We start from the raw sequence: 19,372 nt of genomic DNA, 5'->3' as shown, positions 1-19,372 counted from the left end.
GCAAGCTGCTGAGGTTTTGAAATCCACTGATAGAACTACAGCTTTTACAGAATTTAATCCTAACAGGAGCAACATTAACCAGATGCCAGAGAAAAACTACATTTGGTGAGAGCAACTTTGGTTTTTTCTAACAAATACAACTCACCCTCACACTCTGTAACCAAACTACTCCCAACTACACATTTGCTTTCCCCACTCATGCTTCGGGTATTATGTTGCCTTCTTGCTGGTGGCAAGGAAAGGAGCCTGGAACTGGAGTTCTGTGCTCCTCAGGGAAGGAAAAGAGGGGAAAAGTCTCCAGCAATTTGCTGGGTAAAGGTCTGTGGCACATCTGTGCCTCCAGTGGGAACCACACAGACAAAACATGGAAGGAGGGAATGCATCTCCACTGAAAATCTTCAGCTCAGAAATGCTTCTATTAAAAAAATAAAAACAACCAAAACTTTCAGCATTTTAAATGTTCTGAAGTTGTTTCACTGCCAGTTTTGAATAGGGCTACATTCCAGGCTTGCATGTGGTTTAATACATTTTCTACAAAACCGTGTTTACATCTCCTTGATTTAATAATTTATAATTTTTTTTGCTTCTATTATTGTTTTATGATGGGAATGATAACTGTCCTGTCTATCTATTCCTTTTTTACTCTTGCCAAAGAACCCCGAACTTTCTTCCTTTAATATGCACCTAACATGAAAGACCAGTACCTCCTTAAAGCTTCACAAATATGCAGGGGCATAAAAAGATGAGAATTACCCTCCCTCAGATGTTGCTGCTTTCATAAAGAGCACTTTAAATATTCTGCCTCTCTGGTTGTGTCAAAAAAACCCATGCAATCTGCATTTGAAATATGAAGCCTATTTCATAACAGAATTACGAATTCTAAAGTATCAGATGTTTTAAATAAAGCCTTTTGTACTAAAACTCTCAAATTTATGTATGCTTTTCCAGCTTTTAAGTGGGGACCTACCTGGTTAGAGCGGGCATGTTTTAATGGAAGAAAAACCCCTCCAAATACCCCCAAACCCCTAAAAACTAAAAAACTACAGAAGTAACTTGACTATCCAGGCAGAGCAGGGTGCACACAGGTGTTCAAATCCCTGCTCTGCTGGAATGAATCGTTATTTTTGATGACAATTAGTGGTCTTAATTCAGCTGAAGAATTTCCCTTCATGAAACAAAACCCAAACAGCAGCACTGGACAGTGCCAGCCACTAAACAACTACATTCATTTCCTCCAGCACTTGGTTTTCTCTTACACAGCCCCAATCACAGGGTTTCATATTGAAATAACACCATTGTAACCCTAACACTCAAATACTGCACAGACTCCAACATCTGCCCAACTCTACTCGCTTCACACAAAAAAGGACCATTTTCCTTTCCCTCACACAGAACATTATTCAGTGCTCATCAGAAAAATATTTTGGTTTCTCTTAAATATCTACTCAACGGCATTGAAATACCCATTAAATATCATTTGAATGAATGGGAGGATTAAAAGGAGCCCTTTAAGAAGCACTCTGCAAACCTCAATCCTACAAGAGAGATCTGCAACTGTGTCAACCATTAAATATGCATTTCTTTACAATGGTTTAAAAAAAAAAAATAACCACCTAAACCGAATCTCGTTTTGTTTCAAAACCAGAAAAAAAAAATCACAGTACAAAATTACCCACAGCACTCAGAGAGCAAACCTGTATTTTTACCTTTCAGGCAACAATAAGCCTAAATGCTTCATTTTTATTACACAAACTAGACTTTTAAATTCAGCTTTCCCTTCTTATTTTTGACTCTCGTTTAAATAGGAGGGCATGGCTCCTCCCTTCCCAACGCAGTGGTTTTTATCTTCCTAAAAAGTTCTCCAGTGCAAGTTTAGTCTGAGTACAGAACACAAATATGGCACTGAGGCTGGGAGGTTCCTGTACACCACCATAAATTGTTTTATACCATCAGGCACAATAAAGACAGAGAAAAAAAAAAATCTTCATTTCAGTTTGAGGCACAGAATATTTGTTTCTAATATTTCCATATAAGGTTTTCTTGAAGTCAATAAAAGAGGCTGCTGCCAAATTCTAACCACAACATGAATTACAAGTTTGCATTTTAAATACTGGCAACTAACAAGTGAAGGACTAAAAAAGTGGAGTTGATGCTTGCAGTGAAAAAAATGGAGTGCAAGCACCTAGAAGACTGTAAGGGTGGTTAATCTGGTTTGATAAGAGTAAGGTAACATTATTAATTCTTACAAATTCTCCAATCCATGTATAAAACCACCAGATGCTTTATCAGTATTAGATATACTAATCAGAAATGTTATCAGTATCCTAAACCAATTTAGACTCTTTGTATTTCTAAAGTCTCCTAATTTCAGCCCTACTTAAACAATAGAAAAAATACCAGTACTGTCACCACCTGCTGAACTCTGAAGGGTTACAGAAGTTGCTTCTTGAAGAGGACTGACTCACCAGCAACACCCAAATGGTATTTGCTTTTCTGCTCTGAAAACCAAATACCTAAAAACAATTACTGTATCAGGACAGAAGCCTGACCTGGAGAACAACAACATCCTCCCGTGAGACAGAAGAGCCACCACTGGTGCCCAAAATCTCCTGGTTTAAGGCACATCTAACTCAGGATAATGCTGTGCTGGTTCTCCATTCCCCCACTCTAGGTATGGCATCATTTCAACTGCAAAAACAAAACCCAATTTTCAAAGCAACAAATTCTGGATCAGTCCAAAACACATGGTGGAATACTCAAAGCCATGAAGTCAATACCTATTCCCTGTTGCACTCAGTGTGGTTTTCTCAAAATCAGAAAATAAAATTAAAAAAAGCAATCTCTGTTGTTACTCCCCTGAGAGCTAAATTAGGATGAATAATCACAGGAGAGGCAATGAGGACTCCCAGGCAGAGGATGTAAGAGGAGTTCAAGTGTTAAGAGGCTTAACAGTTCCTGCAGCATTCACTGCCAGATTCAAGCTGCAAGAGATCCCTTTTAAATTTACTTACCTTAAATGAACTGTGCACTAAAGTTTCATCTAAATCAATGACCACACACTTCTTCCCATAGTCTGATGCTGTCAGTTCTGGCAGGAGGTATTTAGCTGGTGGCTATAAATAAAAAGAAAAGAGGAAGACAACAAAAAAAGTAAAACCTCTATGGAAAGGGGACCCTTCTGTCAACATTACTATTCTAGTAATTACTGGGAGCTGGAATACATGACTTGAAATCAAATGCTTTTCTGGGCTCATCCCAAGTTCATGTATGGGTATTAATGGCTCATGCAACTGCAATACCCATACAGACTTTTCTTTTTTAAATTTGAGACTTGTTTAGAATGACCTCCAAGCACTGGAAATTAAAATGGTAAAACACCACCATTATTAAAAAAAAAAAAAAAAAAAATTTAAAAAACCCATAAAACCAGGATATTTGGTACAATATCTTTTTCCAGTGGCTCTTTTCCCAATGCCTGGTTTTGGTTGCTGTTGTTATCCTATTTCCAGCCAATGCTATTTGCAGCCGTATCAGGCTGATGGACATTTACACAAATCATTATTTCTGTTTGCCATGGAAAATGCTGAAATTGAGGAATCCATCCTGATGGAAGACAGCATCATTACTAATTTTATCCTCCAGGACATGTCTTCACTCCTGTTTTTACCACTTAGGAAGGGTGGTGATCAACTTCCATGTGAATTATGCTCCCAGTCAAGGTATTAAAACTGCAGTGAAGAAACTAAACTGGGCTCTTCTACAGCACACTGCCCTAACTAAAAATGGCACCAATCCCATGAATTGACAATTTTTCTGTAAGCAATGCAGACAATCTCATACTTTTTGGATCATTTCCCACTTCAACACCCCAGTTTGCAATAAATATATGTTGCTTTAGACTTTGGTACTGGATACTTTCTGAAATCACAGAAATAGGAGAGAACGCTTCCATTTGGAGCTGAAACATTGCTGCCACTTGTTTTTTTTTGATGAAGGGAAAGGATTAGCTTTACAGAAAAGTATCAGCAGGGAGAAGTATAAGACTGAGAGGAAATTAAATTAATTTACACTTGGATACACAACTGTAATTCCATTATTTTCCTATCTTTTTATCTGTTCACTGTCACTCTGGTGAAGATTCATCATTTCTCATGGGTTTGCTCTTTCCTGTGGCCCTTTGCAGAGGGGCTGGCAGAGATCTGAGGCCACCCCTGTGCAGGCAGGGGTGACACACAGGAACCTCTGGACATCCTCCAGAGCCAGGACTGATTAGCAACCACTGGCTCAATTCAAGTGTCACCTTGATAGATACTGGCTAATGATGCCTAATAAACTCTTTACATGAAGCACCTAACAAATCAGATTCTGGACTTAAATTAAGTGTTTTTAGCTAAAGCAGGAGTTCTTGGGGGATTTTTAGGAGTCTTCACTGAAATTGATTTAGTTTCTTGCAATTAACATTGACAACAGATCTCTCAGCCACCCAACTGGAAGCTGCCTACAAACCACTTGTGCATTTCGTCTCAGCACATATCTGACAACCACCTTCAGATTAAAACTAGAATGAGGCATTAGCGTCTGCCTAATGCCTGCAAAGGCTCCACTCATCACAGCCACCCAACCAGGCTGGAATTTATCCAACACTCTGGCCAGGTTATGGACAGTCCCACAGCTGCTTCAGCTCCACCTTTGCTTGTTGGCAGCTTAGGACCAGACCTGAAGAATTTTGGTCTCTCCCTCCTATTCAAAGCCTAAAAGGTATTTAGCACTCCATCTCAGTTTTTTCATATTAAAAATGATCCAAACTTGCAACCTAAATAAACTAAAAGCTTACTGAAAGAAAAAACCAACCCATTTAAAAACAATAATCTTCAGAATCCATGTTCCAATACTTCTTGTCTTTGAAGATGGAAAAAAAGATAGGAACATACCAAGAAACCTTGTTTTTTTAAAAAATTATAATAGTTCAGTTTATGATTGTACTCAAAACTCTTATCTCCTTTGAATTTTTGACTACATTAATCTGCACAAGCAGTTCAAAGCCAGAAATTCCTTCTATGTGAATTCCTTATTCAAACATAGATATAGATGTTTTCAAACTGAAAATATCTGCATCTATGGAAAGCATATGGAAATATATATTCTTCCATATGAAAATGCACATATGAAAAATACTAGCACTGTCTTACCACAGATAATCTTTATTTTTTTAGCTGGAAACTGTTGCATTTGTCATCAAGAACAGGATGGGCACACACCAAGGACTACAAAATGCAAGAACTTTCATCTCTGAGAGCCCAAATTCCCTGAATGCATAGTGAGGTGACCTGTGACTGTTTTTTTCACCCAGCTGCCCCTTTGCTTTCTCCAAAGCAGTGGCTGGGAGAGGCACAATTTACCTGTGGTACCTACACAGAGATTCTGGTTCCTGCTGGAGTTCCTCTCCCTTTTCAGCATTGCTTTAGGAGATCACGTGCCATCACTGACCTAACTCGATCTAACAAGGGCACAACCAACTCTCCCACAAGCTTTGGCATCTTGAGCTCAACCTGATCTTGTTTCCTTAAGTTCATACCTCTGAAGAGGAGAAGAAATTGATTTTCCATTTCACAAATTGCAATTCTGTTGCCCTCAGCTGTGAAAACATCCACCCTCTGATAACAGGGATCAGGAAATTATTCTGAAGCTGAAGTCACTACAAGTTGTGAGGCTGCTGAATAGCTGCTGTAGGACTTGGGAGCAAGGGAGGCATTTTTGAGGCTTTTAGGAACTTGAAAGGATTTGTATGCCAAGTTATCAGCCCATTTGTTTTGCTATTCAAGCTTTCTGATCTAAAGCAATTTCCACCTGTCAAGGGCAGCAAAGCTTTTAGGCAGAAACAAGCATTATTCAACATTGTGTTTTAATTTTCTCTCTAATGGAGACATACCCAAGAAGAGTCCTAAATACCAGATTTCCAGCACAGTTAATAGTGAATAGTTAAAAAAATTTCATAATGTCTTTTCTTTTTTTACACACATCAGTTTAAAGACATCTGAGATGATTAAGAATATTTAATTGTGGCTAACAGCAACTCTTATTTACTAAGCAACACTCCCCGAAAAGGCTGCAGGCTTCCACAAAACTCAGCAGAAAAATTACAGGTGGTTGGTTATCTCACTGGTTTGCACTTCAATTCCAACAAGACACAAAGTGTACACAAGTTAAACTAGTCACTGTGTGGGATTTAGGCACTCCAGCCAGGTCTCGTGGCTGATCAGCTCAACAGACCTTGTAGTGAAACGACTGCTGCACTGCTTCAGTCCCGTGGAAATAGTAAATTCCCTAAGGAAAAACAAACAAAAAAAAGGGGATGGTGGCGGCAAGAGAACAGGACTTTTGGTTGAAGCATAAACAGCTGGTCAACACAAATCTCGCAGAAATTCACTGTACAGAACAATCATCAGCTTTCCTCCCTGCAGGTCTGTATTTCCCACAGACACAGGTATCAGAATTAATAAGCCCTTTTTTTTTCTCTCTCTCTCTCTCTCTGTACTGGTAGTGTATTCAAGCCAGAGTGCAGCACATTAATTTAGTGTTTGTGTCCTCCTCAGCTCACACACTCTGGGCTGCACTCTGCAGGGCTAACAGCTTCTCTCAGCAGTTATGTGCAAAAATGCTCTTACAGGAAGATAAATTATTCTTTCTTAAAGCACAGCTGCCAGAAGATGCCAGCTCCTCTTGTGGAACAGGCAGTTCCCAAAATTTCTTGTAGAAAAAGTTATAATAAGGATTCATCTTATGTAGGTGAGGACAAGTGGGAAAAAACCCCCAATATCCCTGTGCTGAGATTTAACTTCTGCAGGGATTCTGAGGGATAATTTTGATACCACTCATTAACAGTGGAATTTTAGGCTGAACAAAAGAAATGGACACTCCAACTCATTTAAGAGTTGTTTAGGAGAAGCTTGACATCTCATTTAAGATGCTGCATGTGCATGGCTCTGTATTTCCATTTACCTCTTCATTCAAAAGAATATAAAACAGTGAAGCTGCTCTGGGTCTACTTTGATTTGGGGGTTGGAACGAGAATCTTTTAAAGTTCCTTCCAACCCAAACCACTGTATGGTATTATGATTTCTCTACCATGATCTTTTCCAAACAAAGGTGAATAAAATCCATGAAAAAACAGGTATCCTGAGCTACATTTAACAGATTTTTAATCAGGTCTATAAAAATATGTCAGCTGGGAACGTTTAGGGTTTGCCTTTTTAAAAATTTTGTGTTTATTTCAGCCCTAAAAATAATTAATTTTGCAGTATTAGGAAAATAATTGATTATGCTGCTGTTTAACCTATGCCTCATCTGGAAACAGCTTCAAAATACAAGCTACAAACACGGTAAAGTTTATATTTAAAAAAACTCCAAAGTAATGCTGGTTCTATTTTCTGAAGAACCTAAGTTGAATACTTCTTGTTTAAGCAGTCATCTTTCTCAATAACCAAGCAAAAATTCATATCAAGTCAGGCTTTTAAATTCAGTGCAATTAATACAGGACAAATCTGATTGAGCAGAAGATCCACTTCACTGAACTGCACACATAAATGCAAATAAAAGCAATGCAAAAACGCACATAAAGCAATGGAAGCTTTCAAACAGGTGACCTCAGCACACTGCCAGGTTCAATACATGATAAAAAGCACAATAAAGCTCCAGAAATCCTCATATTTTGACTGGAAGCTTCAATTTGAAAGTGGGGAGTGGGCAGAGCTGTTTTTAGAGTCACTCAGGAAATCTCTAAACACTTGAGCTGACAACATTTGCAACGAGCCCTGTGAAAAGTAAATGTCCACTTAATTGTGCCCAAGCTCTGTGTCTGTTTAGAAGATTTTTCTCCTAGTTTGTACAAGACATTGGTGTTCACACAGCCCAGTTCTTATCCCTAGGTAGCAGGGAATCCAGAATTTCTGCCTCAATGTATCTGAAACACAAAATGAGAGCTGTTCTTGGAGCAAACCTTTGGGCTCCAGAGCTCAGGACCAACACCCCTCCTATGACTGGCAGAGCAACACTTTAATTTTAGGTGTTTTTCCTACCATAACCCTGCCATTTCCCTTCCTAGCACTTCCTCCATGTGCAGCTCCCCTTGTGCCTTTATTTAGATGATGACACAGTGCTGCTGGCTGGTTGCTGAGAGCCAGCAGCACTTTGATACTGGGGGGTAAATGTCACACCAGCGCCCAAGGGCCAGGGTTGCCTGACAACACTCAGGTCCTGCTGCAAGAAGCAGCATCAGATGGCACTGGGGAAGGGGAAGGAGTGTTTAAAGTCAGCTGCTCCCTCAGAGCTCTACGTCATGACTGCAGGGATAAGTTAATTTTACTGCCTTGTTAGTGCTGGGAATGTGTGACTGTAAAATTACAGCTGAGCTTAAAAAAAAAAAAAGGAGAAAAGAAATATATCCCTTGTGAATTACTCCTTTTCCTACCATTGCCCAAATCTAACAGAGCACTGCTTTAACATTGCAAAGACAGTGTTCTAACAAAGCACCTGATTTAATTTCTGTACCTGTCAAAGCTCTACTCATTTATCCTTCCAAAATTTTGTTCTGTTTGAATTCTTATTCAGTCAGTACCTACAGTCACTCCTGGGAAAGGTTTTTATTCCAGGTCAGAGCACAGCCAGAACATGCTTCATGTTCAAATTATCCCTAGTGGAGCAACTACAGCCACCTAACAGAATTTGGCAGGTATGTAAAAAAGAAAAGTAGTTTGGAAATCAGAATTTTCTGATTTACATTTGAGGTTCTCTATTCCTAGACTTGCAAGAATACAAACCACATGCATGCCCATGCCTGGCCTGCATATACATCATGCATGAGCCACATCAGAAATAACAGGGAAGCAATGGAGAGGAATTTCCAACAGCTCTCAAATCCAAGAGAAGCTGTTGGGAGAGGGAAGATGTGCACAGGGACAGGGATCTCCTGGCACTGTTGCACTGCAGAACAGACAGGAGGTTTCTTACAGGAGGCTTTGGAATGCTGAGCTACGTGAGAAGGAAGGGAAAGAAGAAAAAAGAATGGCATCTTGGGGAATTATCCAGGTCTTTAAAGGCTACCAAATATCTCAAAAACAAGAGGGCTGGGTCATTATCTCCACACATCAGCACTGCTGTTTTCTGGGAAACTCTAAAATGATGAAGTGTTGTAAACAGCAAAGGAGCTCAACAACAACAACAACAAAAAAGTATTTTCAGTTTTACAAAGCCTAAGACTTCATCCTTGTAAAAAAAAAAAAAAAAAAAAAAAGAGCAGCTCTTTGACCAAAAAAAGGTTAAAACTAATTAAATTAAAAGCTTCAGTTTTTTTAATTCCTTTTATTTAGCTTTGAAAAATAATTCAGATGCCAAACAGCATTCCAAGTTTAATACAGGGAAGATAAAGAGAAATATTAAGGCCCATAAAGCAGCAGCTGATACCAAGAGCATCATCTCAAACAAGTGCAGTAATGAGCAATAGTCAGTGTGCTCTGTTTTCTTAACATGACTTATTTCAAATAAATTACACGGTTTCTTCTTTTCAACTGGAATATAGGGGAAAATGAGAGGAAAAGGTTTTTGTAATTGTGTCTCACATAGTGATGATGAGTCACCTTTTGCCTCTATTAAAATAAATAGTTTTCAGACTACTTCATGTGTTTTCAAAATGCTAAAAATCCAGATGAAACCCAGATAAAACCCAAACTCTTCTTTCAGTCCCTGTAGAAGAACATGCAGTTCAATTCACCTCTGGGGATACAACATCACAGACAGAACATAAAATCCTTTTGTTAACATGCAACACAAAACAGACCTGTTAGACTGCAACATAAAATGAATCAAAGCAAAAGTAATGAAAATTATTAAAAGAAAAAGGGATAAAAATACATACACTTGGTATAGGCATGACCTGCATCTGGTCACCCTGGGGAAAAAGAAAAAAAAAAATCACTGTAAGGGTAATGGCTTTTAAAGGGTAGAACAAAGGTCTGGAGCAGTAAATGTAGCACTCAAACATTTTAAACCAAAAGTTCAAAGTATTCAAGAAACCAGGGTAAAAAAAAAATAAAAAAATAAAAACAGGATTTTGCATTTTAGTTGCTGAAATGATCTGTTAGTATACTGGCATTTATGATTTTTAGGAGACTGGACTGATAAAACCCATGCTATGATTAATAGGAGATGGCAATAAGAAAGTACCTGTATTTACTGGAACTTTTTCAGCTTTAAGATCTACTCATGGGTATATTTGTCAATTTTCACTGCAGCAGCAAGAGGCTGAGCCAGAGCCAGGCAGCAGGGCAGAACCCCATTCCTTCAACTCAACTTCATTTGAGACAACTGACTTGAAAAAAACAGTCTTTTCACTTAGGCAACAGCAAAATGCCTGAGAATGGCATGATGATGTTAAACTAATCAAAGGAATCCAACTTTCTTCATCCAGCAGTACCAGTACTGCTGCCATGGTCTCACTTTTGCACTACACTTTGGAAGAAGACAGGAAATTCTTGGCCAACCTGATCTTTCCTCCTCATCCCCAGACATCCAGGAACAAGGAGAGCTCCAAAATGGACGAAGCCCAGCTCAAATGAGTAACTCTCACTCAAACTCTCACTCAAATGTGTGAGATTCTTCAAGCTGGAACTCTATTTTCTAATCTTCTCTAATCCTTCAAAACCAACTTTGTTTTCTGATGGGAACAGCACATAAAAAAAGGAAGCTGATCCTTCTAGCATAAGATGTTGCTTGGATAGATGATTTTATTCTTTAATATTTGGACAACACAAGCTCTGATCTCCAGCAGAGGAACTGTTGAAAGGGCTGTTTTCAACACTAGAACAGCCTCTTCCAGCTGAAGAAGCCTCCTGCTTATTTGTTTTCAAGTCTACCAGTGTTGACACATCACTGACAAACAGAAATAATTCTGTATTATTTTTAAAGTTCTCTTTTTTTAGTGCTGCTCAGCGATCTTTACTGAAGTTTGCCCAAAATCCTGAGAAGCTGAAGGAGCAAGTAGAGAGCAGCAACTACCATGGACTATCAAAAACTTGGCACAAGTAAAAAGTACCTGATTTCTACAAAAAACACACACAGAAGCTGGGAAGAATCCAAGTTTTCCTCAGGGTAATAGCATTAAGAATAGAAAAAAATATAATTCAGTACATTAATGTCCTGTTAGTGAAACTGAGTCCATGAGAACCCAAAACCAAAGCTGCTGAAGGACTTTCCTTACGGTCTACCTAATTCTTCTCACAGAATTTCTTAAATTAAAAAAAAAAGGGGGGGGGGGGGGGGGGGAAACAAACAAGTTTCTTAAGAGGAACCCTGAAAACACCTATGCAAAAAATCAAAACAGTAGTAAGAGTGATGGAACAGGAAAAACAAGCAGAAAGAAGGGCAAGAGTCTGCTGGGAAAGCAAAAGTGTTCATGAACAGGCCAATGCTCCTTAGAAACAAACCTGCTCTGGGAAACTTCTTCCAAGTGTCCTGCCTCATTTCCTACTGCCTTGGAACAGGAAGGGAAATGGGTCATAACAGCACCATTTGAAGGAGATGACGGATGACTGCATTTGTTGAAGGCTTTCCATGAGCTCTTGATGTTGGTAACAGAACAAAGCTGTTCCTAGAATGCCAAAATTTCCCTATTGTATCCCAAAGACAACCCAGGAACTGATTTGTCCCCAGCCATTGAAATCAGGGGTTTTTAAGTCATGGCTTTTATTATTTCCACGCTATATACAGATGCAACGATAAATCCTATCTTTTCCTTTCACTGTATGATTTTTAATTTGGAACAACAATTTCCAGCACTGTGCTCCTCACTGACACGGTCTATGGCCATGTGTGGCCTCAATGAGCACCAAGTGACAGGCCACACTATTTTGCTTTCTTTCAGAACAGTCAGTATTCAAAGATAAGGAGCTATTTCACTTTAGAAAAGAAGCTGACCAAAATCACAGATTTATCCTATTAGTTTCTTTAGCACAAAGCTTGCTCTAGACCATGACAAGTTCTTTAAAAACAGTTATTATTTGACATTTTGAGTGATCTGACAAACTCTCAAGCTGTATCTTAATAAAGCAGACTTTTTGGGAAGCAAAGAAGGTCAGAATGAGTGGGCAAAGAGAGGAACCAAACATAGGTATGGAGAGATCTTGTTTTTTAAACACACCTTCCATACCACATCTTGATGGTGGCCAACAGAACCAAACATATGGAATTTTCTTGCTCTGATCAGCAAAGATTAAGCAAGAGAAAATGTGCAATGGTTTTACATCAATTTTAACTTATCTTCCTCCACACTGGAGAGTGATTTCCATGTCTGCTCAGACAGCCTGTCACTAATGACATCCTCATCACAGAGCCCACACTCCTGCTGCTCCTCGAGGTCCCCAGCATGACTCAGATGCTGCTCTGACCTCAGGAACGTGCTCCCCACAAGCTGTTTCCCTCATTTTGCTGGGCCATTTTCATGTGGGACAGAGAGAAGATCCTTTTCTCTGTATTGTGTAATAAACAGAGATCCCTGAAGCAGAGAAAAGTGTTGGAGACACGAGCACAGGACATCCACACAGCTCTCCAGCATCACCTGGGAGATGATGGCATCATCCAGTGGGGAGAAGGAACCCCAGCTTTTGGAGGGAGGTGGTAATTCAGTGACAGGAAAAGCAGAAGGGAGCAGCTGCTGCCCCCAGAAAAATCCTCCTCCTAATTCTGTCTTCTTCCCTGTTGAGTGTGGATCAAGAGCTTCTCCTCTAACCCAGCAAGTATAAAAATCCCTTTCCTCATTCATGCTTCATCTCATTAACTGGAGCCATCTGCCTGATCTGGATCTCAGTGTGAAACAAAAGCAAGGATGACTCCAGTGGAAGTGGGTTGGGAGTGAAATGGCAGAGTGCCCACAGACTTGTCAGGGCTCCCTCACCCACCACGACTGAAAGCAAAGGGAAAAAAGAGTTTGTAACTTGCTTTTCTCACCTTTCTCTATCTGGATTCCCCCTCCAAGCCTGAATGAATGAAATCTGTATCCACAGACACGTCAAAAGTCAGCTAAAAAACTTACCCAGAAGAAAAAAAACTTATGTCCAGAAAATACAAAAATTGAGTCAAGTTGCTAACTGAAGAGCAGAAATCGAGATTTTAATTTTTCCCAAAGAAAACAAACTACAATTCTCTCTCCCAGCACTCTAAATAATAATTAAAAAAAAAAAAAAAAAGTGGATGGAAGGTGTTGGGAAGCTGCCTGCTACTGAAGAGGCAGGAAAAAATGAAAAAGGAGTTGATGAGGTTGAGTATTTTGTGCTCCCAGTGACACATCTGGCTCAGCACCGTGCTGCAGGCAGGCTGATATACCCACTGTCACAGATATCACATCTTACAATGCATCTTCTGCTGTGCTGAATAGCTGCTCTATTTGAAGGGAAACAAACATGCCAGAGTTTCAGTAAATACAAGTTATTATTGAAAAAAATGTTGTATTGAAACTTCAGAGACAGAATGGACCATTGATTACCAGTATTAGAGTCACACTTGGACAAGCAGCTGCTCTGTGAGTAGAAGGTTTAAAAGTGAACTCAATACTTTAAAGAAGTTTTTGGGCTTTTCTTTCCCCCCTCCCCACTTACAGAATAGAATTCAGCACTGAAAATAACTGTATAATCAAAACCACATTTAGTTTGGTGTTTCTTCCAATCCCATGAAGAAGTGACAGAACACTTGACGTGTCAAGCACCATCAAGTCACATCATGAAGCACTGATTAATCTGAAGCACTGATTTCACTTTTTTTTATTAGAGCCAAATAACAATAACAACAGTAAGAATTGTCTCATGCATCACAATTACTCTGGAATTTCAGTGCTGTGTTTTCTTCTATTTCATAGAATACCCTCCCCCTCTTTCCCTCCTTCTGAACAGGTCAACATTTACAAAAATCAAAGATTCTTAATTAGAAGGAAGTTGGCTTATCACATCAGCTTCAGAATGTGCCAGAAGCAACAGAGAACACTGAATTCCAGTGAAACCAGCAGAAGCTTTCCCCATTCCTTTCCTTCCTCTGAAGTCTGTATCACCAGTTTTCATGTACCAACTCCACTGAGCAGCAAAGACATAAGGGAAGCACATCCAAGCCATTTTATACTCATTTCTAGTGGTAACTGCTTGACATCATTGCGCAATTTTCCTTGTCCAGTTTTTAAGGAAAGGGTCACAACACATGAAGTGACTGGGCCTGGCCAGAAGTGAATTATTTATGTGATAAATAATTAATAAAAACATAAAACAGAGAGCAGATTTAACTATGTGACCATTTGAGCAGCAGCTTAACAGAATTTAAACAATTCCTACCTGGCAGTGAAACTAATGAAAAAAAAGAGCTTAAATGAAACAGCAGAGGAATTTAAGCAGTGGGTTGTCAGGTTTCATTTTCTTTCCTGAGAGGCAATTTTGTCATTCATTGGACATTTCATTTCACCAATTTAGAATCCAATGCCCACTGTTGCTTCCCCCACCTTACTTATTTCTGAATGTGGACACAATGCTCAGTGTAACTCCATCAAATTCAAGCAGCCTGCACAACTCTGAAACAGCTCTCCTGGTAAAAATCATCAGTCTGACAGTGTAACAATATTCAAACATATTCGAGTCTTCAATGCTCCTCTTTATTTCCTTATAAGATTTTCCTACTTACATTGTGTTAGCACTCAAATAAAAACAGTATAAACACATATAGAGCTTATTAATTTTTAACACTGCATTTAAAACAGCAATGTCACAGACTTTTTTGACCCCAAGAACCACCTAAATGTTTAGTTATATTGATTTCTTCTAAAAAGATATGAATATCTGAGTGCCTTTCATTCAGTTGAAAATAAAACACTCTTTAATTAAATTCTATTCAATATATTCTTTGATTTTTTTTTTCATCTTGTAAGTTTAGATCTGGTAATTTTAGGAATGCTGTGATTTGTGTCCTGGTCTTGTGAACAAGTATTGCACAATTCTACAACTGCTCACTGAGGCAGCACAGAGTGAGGGTGAAAACTTGTGTGGACACACATGCAATCTCTCAAGGCAGAAGATATATTTAGAAAATAATTGTTTTGCAAAATGCAATCTGGACACTACTGACTCCAGACCATTTTAACTCACGTTTTTCTACAGAAAAAAACAAACTTGGTTTTATGTTTTAGTCTCCACTGAAGTCCCATTTTCTCTCAGCTGTAGTTTTGCCAGCAGCCTCACTTCTACCTCCTTTCCATTCCCCACCATGGTGGAAAGGAAATTCTAGTAGTTTCCCTTTTTTTTTTTTCCCCTCAGATGAATGTGTGCACACATGCTACACACTCCTCAGCTTTCCCTTAGGCACATCCAGGCTAGATTTCCCTCCTTTCACTCAAAATGTACCTTGGCTGCCTGGAGAAGTCTAAAAATACCTGTACAATCTCTCCTCCTGGCAGGATTTCCAGTGCATTTTACCTCTGTGAGAGCAGTTTCAGCAGGAACTGTTACAGTTCAGACTTCACCTCCACACCTCCATCACTTTCATCTGCTCTCCTTCCCTCTCTCCCACCAAACAGTTCCTTGCTCTTTCTCCTTGAGTTCTTTTCAGAATTCAAACACAACCAGCAAAATTCAAACCAGAATAAAATGGACTGGGAAAGGGAAGTAAGGAATCAGCTGCATCAGACATGAAAAACTGAGTGAAAAGCAGAAGGGTAATAAAACCATTGAGGTATCTCAATTTCTGCCATTTTTCTCCTATATTTGCAATCTCAGAGTCCTGGAAACTGTATGGAAAACTTGGCATTCCTATGTTTACCATATTGAAGTGCATCCTTCAGTTCATAACACAAATGCTCTCAGTGTTATCATATTTATAAAGAAGATACACATTTGTGTTGCACTGTTTGTATTCTGTCTGTATTTGCATCCAAAATCTCCATCCATTCATTTGACTCATTAAACAAAACTTAATAACCTGGAAAAATGTCCCAAAGCTGCTACCCCTGGACTCAGCATGTATTGAATATATGTGGACTGCTTAGAAGAAAAAGGTTTAAATAATAATGGTACTTTTGATTTGATTTTATGTCACAGAAAACTTTTTAAAGTGATGTTCAGAAGGTTCCACCATTCTCCAGTGAGACACATTTTAACCTCCCTGTAATCAGGAAAAGGAACCAAGTTGTGGGGACAACTCAGCAGCTGAAATTTTATGAGAAGTCTCCATTATTTTTAGTGTCTTAGTCAGGCTTTAAATGCTGGTTGCTTATAAAATGTAGAGTGCCAACACCCATAACAGAAATATCAGTTTTATATTACAGATGAACAGACAGTATTAGCAATCCACCATCAAACCAGTCATTTTTTTTTTCCTGTAACTCACAGCTGTTCCCCCACGAGGGAAATTTATCAGGACAAACCTTTGGAAGCAGAATTAAGTCTTGCTTACAAAACACCCACATGACAACCAAGTGAGACAAAAATCCTGACCTTCTGAAGTCCTCCATTCTCCTCCACCAAAGGAGGCAGAGCACTGGTGCTGTTGGTAGATGGTGGCTCGACATTGTAGTCACGAAAGCAGCAGAATAAGGTGCTAAAGATACTTCGACTCCTCTGCTTCTTCAAGCTGATATTACATTGGGACACTGGAAAAACAAAAAAAAACATACAGAAGAAATATAAATTCATGTGGTACAGACCTGGTTTTCCAGATTACAGCACATGAATTGAAGATGTAGAGGTTTTATACCCAGAAATCTTTATCAAATCTTAAGATTATTGAGATTTTCCAGCATATTGAAACCCCTTTTCTTCTTTTTTAACATGTTTTTTTCTCTTGCCAGACTCATACAGTGACATCCTGGAACTCTGCATGATCACACTGAGACAACACAGGGAGTTTTCCCAGTAACATCCAAGGTGGATACTGTAATTACACAAAAGAACTTGCTGCTGAAATTTGTCTCTGGACTGAGGAAGGGAAGAGATCTAAAAACCAGAGATTCACTCAATGCCTGCTGTAGGGTTTCTACACAACTACACACATCACAGGTGGAACATTCAGAAGCCCTGCAAGGGTCAGGAAAAGCTCTGAGATGTTTCTGAGTTTCCTCTGTAGCTGTCTGACAACATTGCTGGAGGACAGAAGACACGACACAGAGGCTGCAGGAACAAGGGTGGTAATAAAGAAAACAGGAGCCCTGGCCTTGACTTTCAACTTGCTTATTGGTCTACCAGGATAAAAATAACCCTGAAGTGGTAAAAGAATTACATACAGCTGAATGAAAGCAAGTGCAGCATTTTTAAAAGCAATAATTTAGAGAAAAGAAATGCACATGAGACATCTAGGGATTCCCCTAAGAAAAAAACCTCCTGAACACACATTAAAATTAAAAAAAAAAGAGTTGGAGGAAAGTTTTAGAATGTTTTAAGTAATGCTTGATTTGTTCACCAAATATTTTAATTATCTATTACCATACTTGTAGATAATGTTTATTTAGAAGTATTTCTTTCCTACTTTGGGGAGGAAATGAAACCCTCTCCCACCCCGAAGTTAGAGGGTAAGTGAAACTCTTGGTAAGTCCCATCATTTCCATATTTGCCAAAACAGTTTTCCACTTTTAGGCAGTGAGCCCTGCCCAGGTTCAGTTCTTAATTGCTCTTAAGAGCAAAGTGTACCAATACCAAAAATTAAATGGGTTTTATAGACTTTCACCAATTTAAAAACTGCTCCCATAACAGGATAAAGTCAGAACTGTGCAGAGATTTGTGTGCTTAAAAAGTGTTTCATTACTTTAAAAGATATCTGTAAACTGAAACCAATCCAGCACCACTTATCAATACTCCAGTTAAAGAGAAAACATATGAAGAACTCTGGCCACTGGTGCTACAAGTTACAGAAAAAGACTAACTCTCAAAATGTCAAATTCTGTTTGCAACAACACAGCTTTAGAAATCCCCCCAAAGATACCTGGCCAGTTGGGAAGGACATGTTCAAAGCACTCAGAAAAAAAATGGTATTGCAAGCACAAGCAAGTTAGTTGCAATATAATCCTGGCAAGGAGAACTCCTTTCCGACATTAAAAATTGAAATATGCTGAAATTAGAACGGGAGGAACAATGCTGTGTGTCCTGCTGCCTACAGCTACTGCCACAGAAACCTTGCTAATAATTTCTGGTTTGTTTTCAGTCTCCACTTAGAAATTTGAGGGCAAATTATCTCATTTGAATGCAGGTATCACTTACATCAGGGTACTTAAATTCCTAACTCACAGCCTCAGCTGCACAACAGATCAATGGGAGCACCAAAACCAGTCCAGAATTAATACTTGTATTGTCTCTACTTACTGCAGAAAGAGACAGTAAATCGTCTAAATAAACAGTCAAAAATCTCTAGACAAAAAATACTGATTGGTCCAAACCTTCTAAGAATACTTGGATCCAATAATACTTTTAAGATTTGGCCACTCCCTTTCACTTACTGAAACATTTTAGTAGGAAAAATAATCTTTCATGTTGGGTTTTTAGTCTTCGCAATTCTGCCATTCATAACACAGTGCTGTTTCAAATAGGTCTTTCCACTAATTTAGACACTATTTTAAGGGATTTTCTTTAATAAGGTATTATAGAGACTTTACAGTGACTTAATTAATGATAATTTAGGATGCAGTAAGGAACAGAAGTTTTCAGGTGGCTTTATGTGCTGTGCTACGTTAGAATACAAGTACTGCACACACAGAAAATGTTTGCACCCATAGCTCATATTTAGCAGCTCTGACAGTGTTGTGCATCATGGAAAATAGTTTCTCCTTCCTTAGTTACCCTGAGCCACCTGCAATCCACGTGCTGTCTGCTGGATTTGCTTTCCTTGAAGCACTGACAGCACAAATATAACAACTATAAAAGTTGTTGAAAGAAGCGCTGAGGTTGAATTACCAACACAAATTCGGGCACTCTGGATGGCAGCACATTTTAAAGAGAAAAAGAACTGCTGAGGACAAAACCTGGCATTCTTTAAAAGCTCACAGGTGAGACTAGGTACTGACATTTATGGAAAGGTAAATGGAGTTATCCAAACTGCAAGTTTGAGCAGCATCCAGCACATGGAATTAAAAAAAAAAAAAAATAAAAAATTTTCTTTTCTCCTCCCTCCATCTGTTAGAAGTTCCAACCTCAGTTTCTGAGGCTGATTTCCCACACCCTCCCCAGGCACACTGAACCATCATTACCCCACCACACTGAACACCGAGGACACTTCAGTGACGTTTTCCATCTCAAACCCTGCACATGGAACACGTCAACCCTGTCTCCCAAAAAAAGCCCAGGCAGAACAACCCCACAACATGCAAATG

The 19,372-nt window shown here is 39.0% G+C and overlaps 1 protein-coding gene and 1 long non-coding RNA gene across 6 annotated transcripts in view; one reads left to right on the top strand and one right to left on the bottom strand.

The window, feature by feature from the left end:
• Positions 1-19,372, top strand: part of LOC310907600 — a 544,908-nt gene that overhangs the window by 32,430 nt on the left and 493,106 nt on the right. The window lies entirely within an intron of this gene.
• The window catches only part of CTDSPL (CTD small phosphatase like), a 79,993-nt gene that overhangs the window by 17,538 nt on the left and 43,083 nt on the right, over positions 1-19,372 (bottom strand). For 3 of the 5 annotated variants that reach the window (XM_083857851.1, XM_083857854.1, XM_083857852.1), the window contains exons 2-5: positions 16,512-16,666; positions 9,911-9,943; positions 6,271-6,324; positions 3,012-3,113 (exon numbers count right to left, since the gene is read on the bottom strand). In XM_083857851.1, the coding sequence (XP_083713977.1) occupies positions 3,012-3,113; positions 6,271-6,324; positions 9,911-9,943; positions 16,512-16,666 (344 nt within the window). The remainder of the gene's footprint in view (positions 1-3,011; positions 3,114-6,270; positions 6,325-9,910; positions 9,944-16,511; positions 16,667-19,372) is intronic. The other 2 variants (XM_083857853.1, XM_083857855.1) reach the window with 2 other exon arrangements.

Source organism: Zosterops lateralis (genome assembly GCF_965231275.1).
Source record: "Zosterops lateralis genome assembly, chromosome: 1".
Lineage (NCBI taxonomy): Eukaryota > Metazoa > Chordata > Aves > Passeriformes > Zosteropidae > Zosterops > Zosterops lateralis.
This window is presented reverse-complemented; position numbering and strand designations above follow the sequence as displayed.